Genomic DNA, 21,086 nt, shown 5'->3' with positions numbered 1-21,086 from the left:
AGGGCCACCCACTAAGGCTGTCCCTGAATAATCCTGGTACAGTGGATGAATGGAATTAGCCTCGGTGGCAGTGACCTCGGTCACCGATGCCACCGTCGTGTGCGAGGGCCCGGCGGATGAGCTCCACTGATCTCCCTCCGACTTAACAGGAGGGTTGCCTCGGTAGGCCGGACTAGCGGGATTAGAGAAGCAGCGGTTTTCACCGTGCCCCACGCGTTTGCAGAAATCGCACCAGGGCCCTGCCCTGGTCTGCGGCTCGCGACCGCCACCAGTGGAGGGCATCGGAGAACCCCTCCCCTCGATCCAGCCGCCGGGCAGACGGGGGGCGGTCTTGATCGCAGACTCCTCCGTCTTACGACGCGACTGCGTGACTTGCAGCATTTTGCACGCCAAAACATGTTTATCAATAAGGTTGACGCAGTCTGCCAAGGAAACAGTGTCTTTGTCGACAAGAAACAATGCTAAGTCAGGCGGAAGCTGTTGATCGATACGGTAACGCACCAGGAGTTCCGCAACCGCTTGAGGTAACTCAACCTTGCTCCCCTTGAACCATCTCTGCAGCTGTTCCAACAAGGCCCGCGAATGTTCCTCATAGGTTTGACTGGACTCACGAGTCCAGCTGAAAAAATTTCTCCTATAAATACATGCGGACACCGCATAGGCGTTCAAAATCTCGGCCTTCAATGCCCTGTATTTGTTTGCGTCCTCGGTTGCCATCCTCGCATATACCTCCCTCGCCTTCTCAGATAGATGGCTCACAAGATGGCCGACCCACAAGCTCTCATCAATGCCACCGGCAGCCAACAACTTCTCCGCCATCTCCAGATACGCTTCTGGCTTCGTGTCTCCCGTCCAGTCCGGCAAACGAACATGAACAGTTTCCGGGACTCTTGCAGCAGACCCCTCTGCCCGCGGTCGTTCAGTCAACATTCGCAACTCATGCTCTCTGACGCGTTCAGCTTCTGCTGCTGCCGCCCGCTCTCTCTCTCTCTCACGCTCTCTCTCTGCTGCTGTCTCTGCTGCCGCATGCGCTCTCTCTGCTGCTGCACGCTCTCCCTCTGCTGCTGCCGCACGCTCTCTCTCTCTCTCTCACGCTCTCTCTCTGCTGCCGCATGCTCTCTCTCTGCTGCCGCATGCTCTCTCTCTGCTGCCGCAGCACGCTCTGCCTCTGCCCTGTCATTCTCCCTGTTATACATGTCAAGTTGTTGAACCGGAGTCAGCCCGGTCCAGAAGGGCGAACGCATGCATTTAGTCATGATGGAATCGCTTCCTAACATCTCGGGTTGAGTGACCGGGTCAAGGCTGCTTGCGTCGCTCACATCGCCACCCACGTGACTGTCAACATGATCAGGTTGAACTCTCACTTCTCTGGTCGACATAGCTTGGCTACGAGTTATCATAAGACAAGGCACAAAACACAACGCTCAAACACAACGCTCTGTTGGGGAAATACGACACGAACTACACAATATCACCCGCACATCAAATTGCCAATGAGAAAAATACCACGTACAAATACTCACGTTTTTTTTTTTTTTTTTTTTTTTTTGTCGGTTGTTTGGAGGGATCCGAGGCTCACTTATTCTGCAGTGAAGCACCACCCAAGACAGCGTCCTACGGCGAGAAAGTTCCTCCAAGACGGCGTCCGCTGGTGAGAAGATGCAGAGAAGATGCAGATGCCGAATTCCCGTCTCAATTCGAATGTCTCTCACTTGAAAGATCCCGGACGGGCCCCCATTTGTCGCGATCCCGACTGTGAAATGGTTCCCAGCACGGAATACGGACGTTAATGTCCGGGCTTCAAGTAGTCCACGGAGTGGACAGAGAGAACTCAATAAACACAATTGTGTTTTAATCGGCCTTCTAGGGGTAAGGCACGATGCTTTATTGGCTCGATCACAAAAACCATAAATGGTAACCGAATGTAATACACTGCACAAAGCCTGCAGGAACTGTCGGCCCCCGAAGCTCCAAACAGGACGCAGGCAAGATCACTCGCGGTTCCAATCGACGATCTCCGGGACTCGGAGGGTAACAGAGTGGAATACACCGCACAAGGCCTGCAGGAACTGTCGGCCCCAGAAGCTCCAAACAGGACGCAGGCAAGATCACTCGCGGTTCCAATCGACGATCTCCGGGACTCGGAGGGTAACAGAGTGGAATACACCGCACAAGGCCTGCAGGAACGGTCGGCCAGCAGCTCCAACACGACGCAGGCAATATCTGACTCACGGTTCCAATCCACGAGATCCGGGAATCACTCGTTCTCTTCCGGAGTTACTCACTCGTAAAATACAGAACGGTAAACGATCAGCCCAACGCGGCTGTCGTGAAGATTCAGGGAAATCCCTTTATCTATTTCCCACTCGGGGCCTTCGAGTCGCGTCCGTTGCATAAGATGGCGACCGCCTCTCTGGACTCTCCACCAATCACGTGCCGAATCGCCTCCCGATCGCGTGAGGCTCCAAGGAGGCCACGTCACGCGGTGGGCGGGGCACCAAATCTGGGTGAGAACAGGTGGTTTCACCGGTGGTTTCTCACAATATATATATATATACATATATATATATATATATATATACATATATATATTGTAACGGTTTTGAGAAGTGTAACGAATTTGAGAAGTGTAACGGTTTTTTTGAGAAGTGTAACAATTTTGGAGGATGTGTAACGAATGTAAAAAGTATGGTTTTGTTATGTGTAACACCCTGGTAATGTAAATAATGGTCGCAGCCGTCCTCCTAGTTAATTCCATGAAACTTACACGCAGGCCACGATATATCTTTTTAAATAGTGTATTTCCTTATTCCATGTAGGCTAAATATGTGTTTCCCACTAGACTCTGCATTGTATCAAACGAAATAAGCGTAGGCCCTTTCAATTTCCACAAACATCTCCGCTCTCCAAAGTTCCTTTCAAAAGGGGTGCGAGTGGTGTTCAATCCCGCAAGCCGCCATTGCCCATGTGCTAATCTCGGAGAAGAAAGGCGTGTCTCCACCTCGTCATAGAGGGGAGGAGTGAGCCAACCCCACTTGGCCAACCAGCACCGCGGTTAGCGACCCGGTAGGCGTGCCCTCGCAGCCGGCGGCTTGATTCCGCCCCGAGTGATAAAAGCGACTGTAAGGGACTGCTTCACCAGATGACCTGGGAGATGAGCGAAGAGGCGACACCAAGAGGAGCGGTGAGATGCGAAACGCTCCAAGCCAAAGAGGAGAGGTACTCGGAAAGGAAACCAGCTAAGGAGAGACGCGCTGAAAGGCGGGAGACGGCTCCACCAGAAGGAGAGGAGCAGGTGTGACCGAGCCAGCGTGTGACGTCTAGAGCATCGGCAGCGGATACGCGACGGAGGGTTTTCCCGCCAAAAACCGCGAGGAATTGAGAGCTGCGGCCTCCGACCCTGCCTCCCTCTCCAGCAATCCACCTCAAGCCCTACCTGCCTGCAATATCCCCCGTGTAAGTGTGAACGTCGTCTGTCCTAATCGTTGTCTTGGGGTTAAGTAAATCGAATAGAATAAGCTAACGATGCACTGTGTGACTGCTTTCTCCATCCATTGCTTGTAAATAATTTTGGTCGCTCTTCCATTTTGCTTGTGTGTGTATAATAAATCTGTTCTTCCTCCGTACTCTGTCTTCTTCTCTTTTCCTTCTCTTTCGGTCGCTTTAGAGGTTTCCCGATTGAATATCTGCGGTGCGATCTGGTCAACGTCGGGTGGAATCGGGTTCTAATCGGGGAGTAACTGTTCGGACGCGGTAATACCAACCGCTCGGTAAAATAACATCTAAACCGCGTCTGTAACAATTGGTTGTCAGGAGTTGAATTCGGACCTGGGACTAAATTTATTTAGCCCAAATTTTGGACACCAATTGTGTTAGTACTGTAACAATTGGTGTCGAGGAGTGAGATCGGACCCGAAGCGCGCTTAACGCGCTCAAAATTACAAGCTGCCGAAATTTATTTTGTTTTATAAAACCCGAATTTTGAGATCGCGCCATGGACAATCAAGGCGATCGGATGTCGGTGGGAGAGATAGACAGGGTGGAATCGACCCAGGACCTCGGGGAAATGTATGTGGAGGAAAGGGAGGAGGAGAAAAATGGCAATGTGGTTGCGGAGGTTTCAGACGCACAAAATGGCGCTCTCGCGCACGTGGTTGAGGGGGCCACGGTCGCGGAACCAATGAGCGTGGCCCAAATACAAGCCTTCATGGCCCAATTCATGGTGGAAATGCAGAAAAAAAACGACAGTATGGAACAAATGGAAAACAGAAGGAGGGCTGATAGTGAAAAAATGGAAAGCAGAATTATGGGGCAAATGGGGGTAATGGGGAACCGGATGGATGCTCAGGGTGAGCGATTGGAGGGCCAAATGGGGGTAATGAGGGACGAAGCGAGGGGTACCGGTGAGGAGTTAGACAACGGGATAAAAGAGGTGAAAAATGGGTTAATGGGGTTAGAAAATAGGATGGAGGACAAATTGCGGGAAATAGGGGAACAATCTGCCCGGGAAATCAAACGAATGGGGAACCAGATAGAGGAGGTGCAAATCGGGTTAGAAAGTAAACTGGATGCTCAGAGGGATGAATTGGGACAGATGAGGGTGGCATCTACAAAAGAGATGGAGGAAATACGACGAGGTGTGAGTGAGGAGGTTTCGGGGCTACGCGAGGAGGTAAAGCGAGGTGAGAAGCGTATGGAGAAAGAGGTGAGGAATAATACGGCTAGGTTACAGGGGGGCATAGAGGGTCTGACGAAGGGAGTAGAACAGCTGACAGTCGGACAAAGGGAACTAGCGGACCAAGTGGAAAAGAACACTGCAATCATCGGGGGTTTAAAAGCGACACAAAAGGACATTAAAAACGAATTAATAGCAACACAAAAGGAATGTCAGATGGTACATGAGGGGTTGACGAAGAAGTTGGAGGAGGTGACAGAAGTAATGGAGACGAAGGACCGAGAGGTGAGGACGCACATAGAAACGGTTAAGGTGGCGTTAGAGGAAGAGATAGAGGGGGCGCACCGGGAGATGAAGGAGGTAAAGGAAAAATTAGAGGAGGTGGAAGAGGGGGTGAGTGAAATTAAGAAGAGACGGAGGGAAACCAAGAGGGAGATAAAGGAGGAAGTCATGGAATATGTACAAGGTCTGTGTTCAAATCATGATGAGGTGCTCACTAACCAAATAAAAAGTTTGCAGGTGGCAGAGGAGGTGCGACGACGAGGTACGGAGGTGAGTGGCAATGTATATGATGTGAGGGGAGATTCAGTCGGCTTGGGGGGTGGTGTAGACCCGGGTGTTCGTGAGGGACCAATGGTAAGATGTATGACTGGTCCGGAGTGGATGGACAGGGGAGGTGTGCAAGGAGGTGTGGCTATGGGGAGTGAGGGGGGTGCTGGTGAGCAAGGATGTGGGGGTATGGCGTGGGTAGCGGGTTGCGGAGGGGCGACCCAGGCATCGACACCAGGAGGGGTAGTGTTTGGAGGGACGGGGGACGCGCGGGAGCCCCCCGGGAATAGCGTACTGTGGGAGCCCGAACGGGTTGGTCCCGCGTTGATCCCGCAAGGAGTGACGCGCGGGGTCCGACCTTCGGGCGCCCACAAGGTCCCACTCGCGCCGTATGACGGCAAGAGTGATTTGAGGGCGTACCTGGCGCAGTTTGAGTACGTGTGTAAAGGCAACGGTTGGAATCCGGACGAAGGTGGAGTACACCTGGTGGGGGCACTGCGCGGTGTGGCGGCGGAGGTGCTGACGGCTTTACCACCGGGTGCTCTCCCCTGCCAGCTCTCCGTGCGGCATTAATTAATCGGTTCGGCATTGAACAGCAAAGCGAGCTTGTTAAAGCCCAACTTGCGCAGCGAAAACGCAAGCCCCAGGAGACCATCGGGGAACTTGCTCACGATATTCGCCGCGCGGTCGGGATTGCACACGCGGACATGGCAGCGAGTTCCCAGGAAAGCCTGGCGCTGGATCACTTTATTCAGGCCCTTCCGGATCTGGAGCTCCGGCAACAGCTCGCCATGTGGCGCCCGCAGACCATGAGTCAGGCGGCCGACGCTGCAGCCCGTTGGGAAGCAGCGAGGCCCCTGGCCCGGGGAGGCGAGCGCCACGCAGTGGCGGTGCGTCAGATGGGGCCCGTGATGGGGGGCGGCCCCCCAAGGGGGCCCGCCCCCGACGGGGGCCCTGACCTGGAGAGCATGGTCCAGAGGTTAGTGGATCGGCGCCTGGCGGGACCTGGACCATGGCAGGCGGCCCCAGCGGTGGCACCCGGTAGTCCCCGACAGAGTACCCCAATTCGGACATACAGGGGGGGAATTTGGAATACCGGAGGCAAGCACCTTACCAGGTGAGGTGCTATAATTGTGCTCGGATGGGTCACCGTGCATGGGAGTGTCGAGCTCCGCGCCGGGACGTTTCCCGCCAACCGATGCCCTCAACTCCGCCCCGTATAGATCGGCCTAGCCGACCTCAGACACCCCCCCGCCAGGGCCTGGGAAACTAGAACGTGCCGGGCATGCAGGGCGGTGTTCGGCAGTAGGGGATGGGGAGAAGCCCTCGTTGACGCGACAGGTCATTCATTGTGGCCGAATTGGGACGGGTAGTTTGACAATTCGGTGCAAAATTGCCGGCGTGGGGGTAGACGCCGTGGTGGACACGGGAGCCAGCGCCACGATCATCAGCCACGTGGTCCTTAATTCGAGTGCAGACGGCTGGGGTAAAATCCAGCGTCTGGAAAATCATAGTTTGCAGTTGGCTACCGGGGCAACGGCTCCGATCATAGGGCGTGGTTTTGTGACCCTCAAGTTGGGATCGGTAAAGCAAGAGATAGAGGTTTGGGTGGCGGAGGTGTGCGACCCATGCTTAATAGGGTTGGATTTGTTGACTGCCAGCGGTTGTAAAATCGACTTGAGTCGGGGGATCCTGCGATGGGGAGTGGAAGAGCTACCATTGGAGGGGGTGAGCACGGCCGAGAGGGTGGAGCTGGAGGCTCCTGAGGCCGTGACCATCCCTCCGGGGGCCGAGGCCATAGTGCCGGCCCGATGGTCAGCTCGCCCGACATGGCAGGAATCCTGCGGCCTGGTCGAACCGGTGGCAGCGCTATCCATACCTGGTTTAATCGTGGGCCGTACCCTTGTAAAAACGGACGGGCCGGTGGTGGCCGTCCGAGTAATTAATATTAGCACAGAACCACGCACTATAGTGAGGGGCACGAAGGTAGCTGGCTGCACCCCAGTTAGAGAAGTCGCGTCAGTGAGGGGCGAGAACGTCCAGCCAAGCCGGCCCCAGGGGGAGCCTTCAATAAGTTCTAGGAATTGGCCCGATCCCATTTGCGAGATGGTAAATCGTAGTAGTGTAGAGTTGGGAGGTACCCAGAGGGAGGCCTTACACAAACTGGTTGGGTCCCATTTGGACCTCTTCTCCTTGTCCACCGAGGATATTGGACGTACGGGCCTGGTGAAACATCAGATCCACACCGGTGAGGCCCGGCCTATTCGTCAGGCCGCCCGACGGCTCCCTTGGAGCAAGAGGGCGGAAGCTGACGAGCAGGTTGAAAAAATGCTCGACGCAGGTGTGATCGAGCCCTCGGGAAGTCCTTGGATGTCACCTGTTGTGCTGGTCAAAAAGAAGGATGGGACCACGCGGTTCTGCGTGGACTATCGCCAGCTAAACAACGTGACACTCAAGGACTCATATCCCCTGCCAAGGATTGATGACACCCTCGAGGCCGTTGCGGGCTCAAATTGGTTCTCAACTTTGGACCTCAAGAGTGGGTATTGGCAGGTGGAGATGGATAGGGCAGGGAAGGAGAAAACGGCATTTTCCACAGGTAAGGGACTGTATCAGTTTACTGTGATGCCGTTTGGTTTGTGTAACGCCTCCGCCACCTTTGAGAGATTGATGGAACATGTACTAGGCGGCATGCCATGGCAATCATGCCTGGTGTACCTGGATGACGTCCTAGTACATGCCAAAACGTTCCCCCAGGCAGTAGCTAATTTGGACCAGGTGTTTGGGTGCCTCAGACAGGCAGGGTTGAAGCTGAACCCGAGTAAGTGCACTTTGTTTGCAAGAGAGGTGGCCTATCTAGGTCACGTGATCGGCCGCGAGGGGGTAAAAACGGACCCAGACAAAATTAAAGCGGTAGAGGAGTGGCCCGCACCACATACCATCAAGGAGGTGCGGGGATTTTTGGGACTCTGCTCCTACTACCGGCGCTTTGTGGCGAAATTTGCGGAGTTGGCCCGTCCCCTCCACAGGCTTACGGAGAAGGGGACGCGATTTAATTGGACACGGGAGTGCCACGAGGCCTTCCAAAAATTGAAGGGGTGTCTAACATACGCACCCCTTCTAGCTTACCCCACTAGCAACGGGGCATTTACCCTGGACACGGATGCGAGCCAAGAAGGATTGGGCGCAGTTTTGTCTCAGACACAGGAGGGCGTGGAGGGAGTGATTGGTTACTATAGTCGGGCCTTAAGTAGGCCCGAGCGAAATTATTGCGTCACTCGCAAAGAGTTATTGGCTATGCTGGCTGCCATGAACCATTTCCACCCGTACCTGTACGGGCGGAAATTTTTGGTTAGAACTGACCATTCCTCCTTGCAATGGCTCCTTCGGTTCAAGGAACCGGAGGGCCAAATTGCAAGGTGGTTGGAAAAGTTGCAGCAGTACGATTTTGATGTGGCCCATAGGGCCGGGAAGGCCCATGGTAATGCGGACGCACTCTCTCGGCGTCCTTGTCTGGGGGAAAACTGCAAATTTTGTGCGAGACACGAGGAGAGGGAGCAATTGGGCGATTCTGCCCCGATTCTCGTCGTCCGGGCAACCCGGGTGAGAGGGCCAATTTTGCCACTAAACGCGGACGAGGAATTTGGAGAGTTGGCTTGGAGCACGGCCCAGCAGGAGGATCCTGTTCTGGGGCCGGTGTTCCAATGGGTCAAATTGGGGCAAAGACCAAAGGGGGAAGAGGTCACCCCCCTCGGGGCGCAAACAAAGGCGTATTGGGCTCAGTGGCAGACCCTGGAGTTGAAAGGCAACATCTTGTATCGCAAGTGGGTGGAGGTTCCCTCTGATAGAACTTCCTGGCTGGTGATAGTCCCTGACAAATTCAAGAACGTCATATTGCAACAGGTGCATGGTACCCGCTCCGGCGGCCATTTGGGCAGGACAAAGACAATATCTCGGGTCCGCCGGAGGTTCTATTGGGTGAATATGGGGCGCGACATACAGGACTGGTGTCGGAGATGCAACGCCTGTTCTGCCAAAAAGGGACCAACACGGAGGATGAGGGCCCCCCTCCAATTACATCAGGTGGGGGCCCCCCTTGAGCGGGTGGCTATGGATATTCTAGGACCGCTGCCCCGCACCCGCCAAGGTAATAAGTATATCCTCGTTGTAATGGACTATTTCACCAAGTGGCCGGAGGCCTATGCCCTCCCCAACCAAGAAGCAGGGGTGGTAGCACAGGCCTTCGTAGAAGGATTTGTATGTCGGCACGGGATTCCACAGGAGCTGCACACCGATCAGGGTCGAAATTTTGAAAGTCAATTGCTAAAATATGTGTGCAGACTCCTGTCAATTCGGAAAACCAGGACCACGCCCTTGCGGCCACAATCTGACGGGATGGTGGAAAGGTTCAATCGAACATTCCTGAACCTCCCACTCTGCAAAACCTGTATGAGGGTGAAGTTACTGTCCCAGATATGTTGATAGATTTCTTTCAGGTCTTGTACGGGGGCCCCAATCAAAACTTGTACACTCCAAAACTCAAACGTCGAGCCTTGTCCTCAAGCCAGGATGCCTTATTCGTTACTCAAAGGGGGAAAGTAAAAGCAGCCAAACAGATAATTCTCAGAATGGCAATCAAGTCTATGACTGGTAGCAGGAAGCTGATTGAAATGTTGAACAGATTTGGCCATGTTGTCAATTACCACACCATTGAGACACTGGAGACATCCTTAGGAGATGCCATTCAGAGTACGGAGCAGACCTGTCTGGAGGGAACCCTTCTTGATCAGGTGTTTGGTTTGGCGTTCGACAATTTTGATGAACTGTCTGAGACATTGTCAGGAGCCGACACTCTTCACGATACAATGGGTATCTTGTATCAAAATAAAGATGTGGTAGGGACAAGCAGACCCGTTAATCAAGTTGCGCCAACAACATCACAGCCAGAAAAAGTATCAAGAAAGAGAAAACTGCATGTTCGGGAACAGCCCCTTGAGCCATACCGTAAAAAACCCCGAATGGGCACATTTGATTATGAAACCACCGATGTTGACAACCAGCCTGCTAATCGGAAGCTAGCTCCAGACAAGGACCTTGCATGGATGATATGTCATGCCTTGCAGATGGCTAACATTCCCATGTGGGTAGGATTCAATGCTTTGATATGCCCAGACACAACTCCAGAACAAAATGTCTTGTATATGAAAAACTTGAACAAGCCGATAACGTCGCTTGATGTTATACAGGATACCCTAATCACCACACAGAATTGTGCGCAAGAGTGCGGTCAGCAGTATGGTGTTGTAACCTATGACCTCAATGCTGCCAAACCTGCCATGCAGATTCAGGTTACCGAGTCGCCCAGGTTCGACAAGGTCTTCATCATGCTTGGTCCATTCCACATAGAAATGGCTTTCTTTAAAGCCCTAGGGAAACTGATCGATGCATCTGGTGGCCCAAAAATGCTGCGAGACGCAGATGTCCTAGCTGCTGGATCCCTGAATGGTTTTCTGAGTGGCAAGCACTTCAACAGATGCAAACGGTTGCACCCGATACTGGCCTTGGCATTTGAACTGATACACTTCCAAGCATTCCTTGAGACATTTGAAGGCAATGATGAAGTTGAAGATTTACTTTCAAGGTTACAAACAAAACAGGATGAAGAGACATGGACACAAATAGAATCATCTTCTGCGTTCACAAGATGTGTCATGTCATACAAGGAGTATGCTGTCCAAACCCGATCAGGGACACATGGACCAACTGCCCAATTCTGGATGATTTACATCGACTTTATCCACGACTTACACCTTCTGGAGCGAGCAATTCGAACAAACGACGTGGACCTGTTCACTCATGCACTAACACCAATCATACACTTGTTCTTCGCCACAAACCATGTCAATTACTCACGGTGGCTCACGAAGTTTCAGTTGGACTTGGTAAACATGGACAGTACTCACCCAGGACTTCGTTCTATCATGGAAAACGGTGTCTTTATGGTTAAAAGGACTGACAAGGCATTCAGTAGATGCCCAGTAGATCTTATACTGGAACAGACAGTAAATGCCGATTCTGCATCCAGACGGACTGGTATATCATCCATGACAAACAACTTCAGTGCACGTCTTCGCTGGATGTTAACCAAGTCCACCAGAGCAGCAATTATATCAAGGGCATTAGCAATGACCGGACTATCTCAAACGGAAGACATCACAGCTGAACTCCGCCCAGCCCGCATCAGAAGGGACACAAGCGATTTGCATAAGGTTGTAAACCAGATAAAAGACTCATGCAATCCATTTAAGTACACTGAAATATCGGATAGGCTGTACAACATCAGCACTGGTAAGGCAGCGACAGATTCCATCAAGACATGTTTGCTGGCCATCCGGGAGAAAGGACAAGCCAGATACAACGAATTTGTTGATGCCTGCATTGAAGATCCAAATCGGTTTGAACGGCCAATCAAAAGGGAGAAGCTCAGAACCTTCACGGAAAATGGCACAGTAAATAAGCGTGACAGAGACAAACGTGTTGCATCACTTGTGTGCACTCGTGACCTTATGGGACGCCTGGTTGTCATTGCTTATCAGAGAAAACTTGATTTGAAACATATCTTTTCATATCCACTGACACCGGTTCCACTGTCCATGTGCAGCACAGACAGAAATGTAGACAGTATGGTCAAGACAGAAAAGAGTGGCCTTCTGGAGCTGTTAGAGAGCAAAGTTCCCTCTGTCACACCAAGCTCAGTTGATGCCTATGTGGTTGATGGTATGTTCCTGCTACATGTTCTTCCACCCCACATTCCAGGAACGTATGGAGCCTTGGCAGCCGGCATTTTAAGACAAGTCACCGCTCTCTCCCGTGGAAGAGTGCATCTCATCTTTGACGCACATCCAGTCCTATCAATAAAAGACTGTGAAAGAGCAAGAAGAGGTCTGGATGACACAGACAAGAAAGAATACGCCATATCTGGACCTGAACAGCACCGCCCGAGAAATATCTTGGATTGTCTAAAGTCAAGATCATTCAAAGAGCAGCTACCAAAATTCCTGGCAATGGAATGGGAGGCCCAGCAATATGCAGACATAATTCAAGGACGACTTGTGTATCTCTCTCCAACACCACTTGGAGCATGCTACCTTTTCCACGTGAAAGATGGGAAAGTCATGAAGGAAGAAGTAGACACCTTGAAAACCAATCATGAAGAAGCTGACACCTTGATCTGCACTCATGTTAGTCACATTGACAAGGAAAATGCGAAGAACATAGCAGTCAGGGCATCAGATACAGATGTCGCCGTCATTCTGCTGTATCACTGCAGGCAGTTCAAAGCACATATTTGGATGGATGTTGGGACATCGGGAAGGAATGACAGGCAATTCATAGACATCACTGCAATTAGCAAAGTCTTGGAAACCCCACTCTGTCAAGCACTAGCTGGCTTCCATGCATTTACGGGATCAGATTACACATCTGCCTTCTTCAAAAAAGGAAAGAAACGTCCCTTCAAAATTCTTGAGGGTTATAAGGATGCTCAAGACGCATTTGCAGAGATGGCAACGGACAACTTGGGATTGGATTCAGTGGAAGTAATCATGTCTTTCACTGCAAGAATGTATGGAGCCAAGCCAATTCAAGCACTTTCACTCAATGCACACCGCTATAAAGTGTTTCAGAAGACATATGCACCAAAGGCCACAGCGAAGAATCCTCTTGAGAACCTTCGGAGCATCGATGCAACCATGATACCACCGTGTGAAGCCGAGGTCTCCCAGCAAATCAAGCGTGCATCATTTGTTGCCAAAATGTGGGCGGATGCCAACAAAAAGATGATATGTCAACAGCCAACTGCAGAAAATGGCTGGGAGGTTCAAGGGCAAGCCTACGACGTCATATGGTTTGATGGACCACAGATACCTGGATCTCTTGTTCCTGATGAAGGAGAAACTGAAACTGATGCCGAGGATAATGACAACTTTGAACCCTGCTCTTCTGATGAGGACATTTTGCAATCCGATGAAGTTGACGAACAGTAACTCTTAATTTCAAATCTCAGATACAATGTATGTTACACTTACAGGAGGACAAGGCACTGCAAACAGTTTCCAATACGTTTTCTAACATTCTAAACACTAGGAATTCGTCGAAGGATGCATTCAGTGTTTGGTTCTTGTGCAGGAGTGTTTTGTGCTCGAGTTTTAGGCCTACTTAATTATCCAGGTGTTATCGATGTACAGTGTACAGTAGTTGCCATTTAACTTTCCAATCAGATTGAGAGGGTTAAATGCCCTGTTCTTAAGTGACCTCCGCACCACAATTTTTTTTCTTAACTTGTTGTTTATTGATGAGGGGGCCATTCTCTATACATTTTGAATCTGGTTTCAGTTTTGTAGCTTACATGTCAAATAAAACTAGTTCAAAGGTCATTCAGTCAAAATTGGCATTTTTGACCTGTTCTTAAGTGACCTCCCAAGCACAAATTTTATTCTTAAGGTGGTGCTCGTTGATTAGGGGACCGTACTCTACATTTTCCATGTGGTTTCAGTTTTGTAGCTTACATGTCAAATAACAGTGTAAATAGCCATGGGGGCCAAATAGGTACATTTTAAAATGTTTTCGCTGATTGAAATCAAAGGAAGTGGTAAGATTGGAAAAATTTCTGCTTCTCATGTATCTCACTTCAGGCTCCACTGATATAGGTTTCATTGACAACGCCATGTGTGTATCATGTGGCATGTTGTAATCAAACAGTAATTAAGAGCTGGAAACCCCTATTCTGTGACCTTTGACCTCTTCTTAAGTGACCTTACCACCACATATTCTGTTCTTAAGTTGTTGTTTATTGATGAGGGGACCATTCTCTACATGTTGTATGTGATTTAAGTTTTGTAGCTTATATGTCAAACAAAGGCCTAATTAGCACTAATTAATGTTGTTCTTAAGTGACCTCCCCACCAGAAATTTTCTTCTTAAGTTGCAGATTTGTAGTCAGTGGAGATCACCCTACCACTTGGCATATGAGTTGGTCTTGTAGTCTCTATGTCAAATAAAACCAATCTGGGGGGTACTTTGAGTGGCGCCCCCTACCCCACCCACCGCTAGCTGCACTTAAGAATTGGCTTTCTGGGGTCAGGTAAGCTACCTGTACCACACCAGCATGACAAAGCTTTTGTAGTTTCCATGTCAAATAAAATCCACCTAGCTCTCGGACCATATCATCTTCCAGGAAATGTAATCTTTTTTGGAGTTTCTTGTCTGAGTAATAAATTATTATCATGTTAATGGGTTCCATCTATTTTGAGACACCCTGTACAAAAGCTGGATCATGTTGAGAAGATTTCTTTATACAGTATATATTAAAAAAACTCTACTTTTGTTATTTTTCCCAACATGGTTGGAGGCTCATGTAAAAGATCTGGATGACAGAAGTTTGAGGGCAAACAAATGGCAGGAAGTTAGATGATGGGTGAGAAGGAAAGAAAGAAGGTAGAAGGACAAGGGCAGAAGAGAGCAGATGATCAAGGGACTAATATTGGAGAGTATCATGAATTGGAGAGCAGATGAACAATTGGAGAGCATCTATAAATCACATTCAACAAGAAAGTGTAATATGTAATATGATGTGTTGATCTTGGAACAATTGCAAGACTTTTTGAAAGTGGCTCCTAAACGAGAATGTATATGATGACGTTCACTGATCCATCCTTCTTCGCAAGAGGTTCCAAGCTTTTTCAACCTAAACAACAAAGGAAACACAAAAAACGAGATCATTCACAAAATGATAAATCACAAAAAAGTTTGAATAGACCTCACTAGATTGAATATTCAAATGTGAGCTGATTGTTGCATTCAAAAAAAGCATCGATTCCTCAGCAGAATGTCAAAATGAAAATTCAGGAACAGAGGAACAGTAATCCATTTTTAGCTCGTCTTCGACGAACTAGACGAGCTTGTGAACAGCTATGGAGGCCAAAATGAAGTCCTTCAGTCAATCAGTCCACAATGGTCCCACTAACATTTTTGTTTTTTTCCTACTCATCCGAGGTGGCTCAACAGATCGTTTTGAAACAGACATAACTATTCATGCCGTCGATGCACAAAAAAACTAATGGAGACCTTTTAAAATTCTATCCAGGTGGTTAGAAGAAGCCTGGTGTTGGCTTAGCGGTTAGGGTGCCGGCTTGGGATCCTGGGTTTGAATCCCGGTCGATCGCTGAATTAACACCAGGGGGGTTGACTCAGCCTGTCATCCCTCCGAGGGCGGTAAATTGAGTACCAGTTCACTGGTAATTCCCTGTGTATTGCAAGAGGCGACAAACAGGGTTGGTGGCAGGAAGGGTATCCGGCCATAAAACATTGCTTCAAAAGGGGACCATGGTGCCCAAAAAAGGCCAACCCCTGCTCTGCGGGGAAAAATGGCCGCTAAAGGCGGTTCCAGGTGGTTAGATATAATTAGCTAATTAACTCAAAATGTAATCTATGTTTATCCAAATGTAATCCATCATGATATAGATTATAGGGCGTCATTAATGTTTCCTCATTTAATTTCAACCTCTTAATTTTATCTTAACCAATATTTAATTTAATGTTAACCTCTTAATGTCATTAATGCCCTCTTGCTTTGAAGAATGAGAAATAAAGGGGAGGGGAGGACAGAGAGTTGGAGTGGGAGTGGGGAGGCGGCAAAGAGGAGACGGTCCTTTACATCATTTTAGTACTTTTGAAACTTTGGGCCCTAAGACCCTTTAGATCCTCAAGACCCTCAAGCCTCGTAAGACCCTCTTTATCACCTAATGCAACCCAAACTATATATAAAAAATAATAACCACCTTCAGAGGCCATTTTCCCCCGCAAAGCGGGGGTTGGCCTTTTTCGGGAACCGTGGTTGTTGTTGTTTTTTGGTCCCCTTTTTGAAGCAATGTTTTACGGCCGGATGCCCTTCCTGACGCCAACCCTTTTTGCCGCCTTTAACGACAAACAGGGAATTACCAGTGAACTGGTACTCAATTAGCCGACCTCGGAAGGATGACAGGCTGAGTCAACCCCCCTGGCGTTAATTCAGCGATCGACCGGGATTCGAACCCAGGATCCTAGGATCCTAAGCCGGCACCCTAGCCGCTAGCCCAACCCAGACTATGATCTTATTAAATTTTACTTTTATGAAGAAATGATCAATTGTTATGCCATGCCCCTCACTCTTGTGTGGATGTGATTTTGGGACATGATGTCAGCATTCTATGAGGCAGAGATGCAGCATTAACATAATTATTCCTGCACAGAGCCAGCCAGAAGTTTGAGCAAATGGCTCGCATGCCCAAACATATTTGGGTTTCATCCACGTAGCGTGCCAAGTTTGAAGAGGATGCACAAAGTGTTGCTATCATTTTCCCCTTTGGGAGTAATGAAGTTTGTGTGCTCGAGTGGCCATTGCTGGAACTATTAGCAAATAAAAAATGGTAAGGAAGCAAAAGGAAATTTTATTCTTTATTAAGACAGACTGTAAATATATTTGACTACATACCTGTTGTTGCGTAACTTCAGGATCCCACTCGGTGCACAGTACCACATTGGCTTGCTGAACACGCTGACTGTTGGTCCATTGACTGGCTAGTCTATTCCTTGCTTTCTCCTGAGAAAGACCATCCCTATTTTGGATGCGACGCAAAGCCTAAAGAAAGAAACAACCAAATTTGTGACTTTTTTTTTTTACATAAAAGCATATGATCACCAGAAACCTCAATAACAGTGGAGAGGATTTTTTCAATCAAAAATAATTTTCAGTAAAAATACGAAAAGGTTTCCTGACTCATTATGTATAATTTATCTAAATTTTAAACTTTGGTATTGCTTGGACGACTAACTCCTTTCCAGACCTTTTGAACATTCCTCATATATGAGTGTAATGTTAAATATATTTATTGTTCAAAAAGTTTAATCAACAATTCTCTATTATTGAAGAGTGATTCACGACAAAGAGCAGAGGGTGCCTTTTGCAGTAAGTGGGTCAGGACGTTTGCAGCAAGTGCTGGTGTGACACATGGATTCATTTGCCTTTTCCTTTGCAGCAAGTTGAGTTGCCAGCTCAAGTCTTGGAGTGTGAGGGGGAGGGGAGGAGGGCTCCACTCCACATTGATGATCGGTGAGCCAGAATTGTGTCCATGGATTGATTCCCTGCCCAAGGGCTACATTGCTGCAAAGGCTTCTTAAAGTTTGGAGGCGGACAATAATGATTAGCAGTGTATCAACTGACAATGCATTTATCATTGGGTGTTTGTCTTTTATGGACTGTAACCAGGGGTGTAGTGGTGCTGGAGCACACCGGAGCGTTGCTCCGGCACCTCTATCCGTCCGAGGCGGAGCTTAGTTCTGCAACAGTTAAAAGAAAAAGTAAAAAACAAACAAAAAAAAAACACCCACGTTCACGTTCACGATCGGTTGAGTTATTGTGCTCTGTGCTTTGTCATGGCCAAATAAATCGGATCACAGCTTGTCCCGAAGCTTAGATATGTCAATACGTTGGACACTTTGTCTAAAGAACAATATTATATTTATTTTATTATTTATTTTTATAAATATAAATTTAATTTATTTTTAATTTATATAAATTTATTTTTATTATTTATTTATTATTTATTTTATTTTATTATATACAATATTATTTATTAAAGAACAATATTTTTCAGAATCATTGGAATCTCCCGTGATGAAGCTATCTCCGAGGGCCTTTCACTCACTCACCGCAGACAGGTAAGGTGGTCTTTCTGTCTTCTACCGACTCCTCTCCGGCCTTGCTCCCCCAGCTCTCTCTGTGCTTTGTCCCCCAAATATTCCTACAGGTCGCACAAGATCTGCCAGCAACCCTCTGATGGTTAAACTGCCGAAATCTCGGCTCTCTGCTCACCTTCACTCTTTCATTCCTCTTTTCTCCCGCCTCTGGAACAAACTCCCACACTCCCTTCAATCCCACTCCTCCCTCCAGGTCTTTAAAACAGCTGTTCACCACCATCTCTTATCTTTCCCCATCCAAAACCTTGATCTTTTCTACCCCCACTAATTCCCCCCAGATCCACCTTGTTTGAAATTCCAACTTCTTTCCTGGAAGTCCCAGCAGTGTCCATATGTTTTATACCTCTCCCACCCCCCCCCCCCCTTCCCATGCCTCCCCCCCTCCCCTAAAGCCCTCTCCCTCCCACAGATCTCTTGATGTCCCTGCTCTCAGATGTTGTGTTTGTGTTCCTCCCCTCTCGCTCCATCTTGTCTACCGCTCCCCATGTTATATGTTTTATGTGTCAGTTTGTCTTTCTGTGTGATTAATGTTAGCTCTTTCACGAGCCTCGATCTTGTATACAAAAAAAAAAAAAAAAAAAATTAGAACAATGCAAGTTATAGGCAACACGGAACCGTATGAGCTGCCGCATACAACAAGGTCCAGAAATGAGACGAACTTTCCACCCATTTTATATCCAGATTTGAGGAATTATTTTATGTTTACAAAAAGTATTTACACCTGGAAGGCACGAAGGCATGTAAAAGTTTGGATGCCTACAACCAGGTGATGTGTGGGTGGGACAGTGATGAAACTTTATCTTTTTTTCATCAAGTCCAAGAAAGACACCAACTAATGTGAAAGACAACAGCAACAACTAAATAATAATTCTGGGAGACAGGACACGCAGCCTAACATCCATGTGAGTGACGGCACACACATTGATGGATCACCCTGTCTGCGACACGCCATGATGGCAGTTTATAGCTGGGTCAGGATTCAATCCCAGGCTAGACAGCTTAGAGGCGAGTGTACATACCTTTAGTTTAGACCATCCTGCCAGCCCTTACCACATGGGACCAAATCAATTTTTATTTTTTTTACCTCTTTATTTCGTAAAATACATAGTTTTGTCAAAAAACGGTGGTTAGAGACGAACTGATCTGACTTTTTCTTAAAAAGAGGATTCTTATTTGTGAGATGAAATGGGTGTAAGTGTTAAGCTTTTGTTTATCATGGTAAAATGTGCATGCCGTATTTCATTTCTCACTCGTCTTTGGGACTCAAATGGTTAATGTCCTGTTAAAAAATAACTTGATGTGATGGTCGATATCTGGTGACATCACGGCCGACATTTTTGTTGTGCTCCGGCACCTCAAAATTTGGCACTGCACCACTAACTAACTAAGCAGAAGTTGCATATCAACTTTATCTGCTTTCCCGGCTACAATTATGAAAAAATCGTCATGGTGTAATGGATGCCGAAACTGGGTGGATGTGTGACAGGTTCCCCAATTGGTAACAACTTTTGCAGCAAATACTGATGTCGCCCAGAGGTTCACACTGACCAATCTGTTGTGCTGGATGTCGGCTGTGGTTCCATCGTCAGCTGTCTTGCTCCAGCTGTGCACAATGCTCCTAATGTCTGTTCTCTGCAGGTTATTTTACAGAACAGCTTCTTCCAACATCACTTCTGTGCTGGGGTGGTTTTACGATAACCTGTTTATATCACGTGCTGTTTTGCCAATTTACTGCTGTAGAAGAAACATTGCCAACAATGGCCTTTGGTATGTGTTTCATTCTGTCATCCTTACACCCCTTGAAATCATATAATTTAAAATGTGATAGGGAATCATCGTGAGACAAAGTGCCTTATCCTTCCACCTGCACCATTATCCCTGAAAAGCTTACAATTGGTAAAGCGTATGTAATGGCTTACTCATTGTAAACTACTAACATCGAGTGGATCTTTTTATTAAACACGTGTTCACTTCCCACTGGCAGGTCTCTCCCCCTTTGAGAGGAAATTTTGGACTTGAATATTGATTTACTATGCCAGTCTGACTACAATGTCAGTGACCTGGCGATAAAATGGCTGCTGATACAACTCCGCATGGTTTACTCTCATCTTTGCACAATACAGCATAGCCGAGGTGGAGTCATTGCATGTCAATTCAAGTCCAAATTCTTTCAACTCATATTCACTCTAATGATTTGCAGTCATATTTCAAAGACTTTTATACAACTGTCCATTCATTTATACAACAAAAATAGCAACAAATTTACAAGTCCAGGTAGGACAGCTTAGGGGTATATGCACAGTCGCCTCAGAGCCATCGAGCCTGGGTTTGAATCCCGACCCAGCTGTAAACTGTCGTCCCAGTGTTTTTCAGAGTGGGAGATTCAGCAACGCGTGCACCATCCCTCAGATGGACAATGTGTGTCCTCACCTGCTAGCATTAGTCGGTGGACACTGGACAGTAAAGACCCCACGGTATCCTTCATGAAGAGTCGGCGAGGTATCCCTGGCACACTGAACAACTAACACATTCCTGTACCCTACAGGATGTCAACCCTAGCCAAGAAACTGCTTCATTGAAAGGGAAAAACCTTGTATTATACTCGTATACAACAACAACAACAGGCATTTTAAGGCAATTTTCCCTGCGAGAGCGGGGGTTCGCCTGGCGCACCCCATGACAATCTTCTCCATTTTGCCCTATTTTCTGCATCTCCCCTTGTTAACCCCCTTGCCCGCATTTCTTCTTCCAACACCTTTGGCCAAGTCTTTCTCAGTCTTCCATGTCCTCTACTTCCTTCTACATTCATTTCCATCACTCTTCTCAACCAGTCGCTTTCATCCTTCCTCAACACATGACCAAACCATCTCAACCTGTTTCTCTTCACAGCATCCATCACAGGCTCTATTCCCATCATCTTTTGCAATTCATGATTTGTCTTCCTCTCTCTCAACGATACTCTGCACATCCATCGAACCATTCGCATTTCCACCCTTTCCAGCCTTCGTTGCTGCTCTACATTCATTACCCATGTCTCACTCCCATAAATCATAACACTTCTCACACA

General features: G+C 48.1%; 1 protein-coding gene across 6 annotated transcripts in view; it reads right to left on the bottom strand.

The window, feature by feature from the left end:
* Nucleotides 1–14,556: 14,556 nt before the first annotated feature.
* Nucleotides 14,557–21,086, bottom strand: part of COASY (Coenzyme A synthase) — a 43,848-nt gene continuing 37,318 nt past the window's right edge. For all 6 annotated transcript variants that reach the window (XM_068122885.2, XM_068122884.2, XM_078782187.1 and 3 more), the window contains exons 9-10: nucleotides 16,755–16,901; nucleotides 14,557–14,969 (exon numbers count right to left, since the gene is read on the bottom strand). In XM_068122885.2, the coding sequence (XP_067978986.2) occupies nucleotides 14,925–14,969; nucleotides 16,755–16,901 (192 nt within the window). In that variant the 3' untranslated portion in view covers nucleotides 14,557–14,924. The remainder of the gene's footprint in view (nucleotides 14,970–16,754; nucleotides 16,902–21,086) is intronic.

The sequence above is a fragment of the Myxine glutinosa genome, chromosome 7, assembly GCF_964187855.1.
Source record: "Myxine glutinosa chromosome 7, kmMyxGlut1.1, whole genome shotgun sequence".
NCBI lineage: Eukaryota > Metazoa > Chordata > Myxini > Myxiniformes > Myxinidae > Myxine > Myxine glutinosa.
Note: the sequence above shows the minus strand (reverse complement) of the source record. Positions and strands in the feature narration are given on the sequence as shown.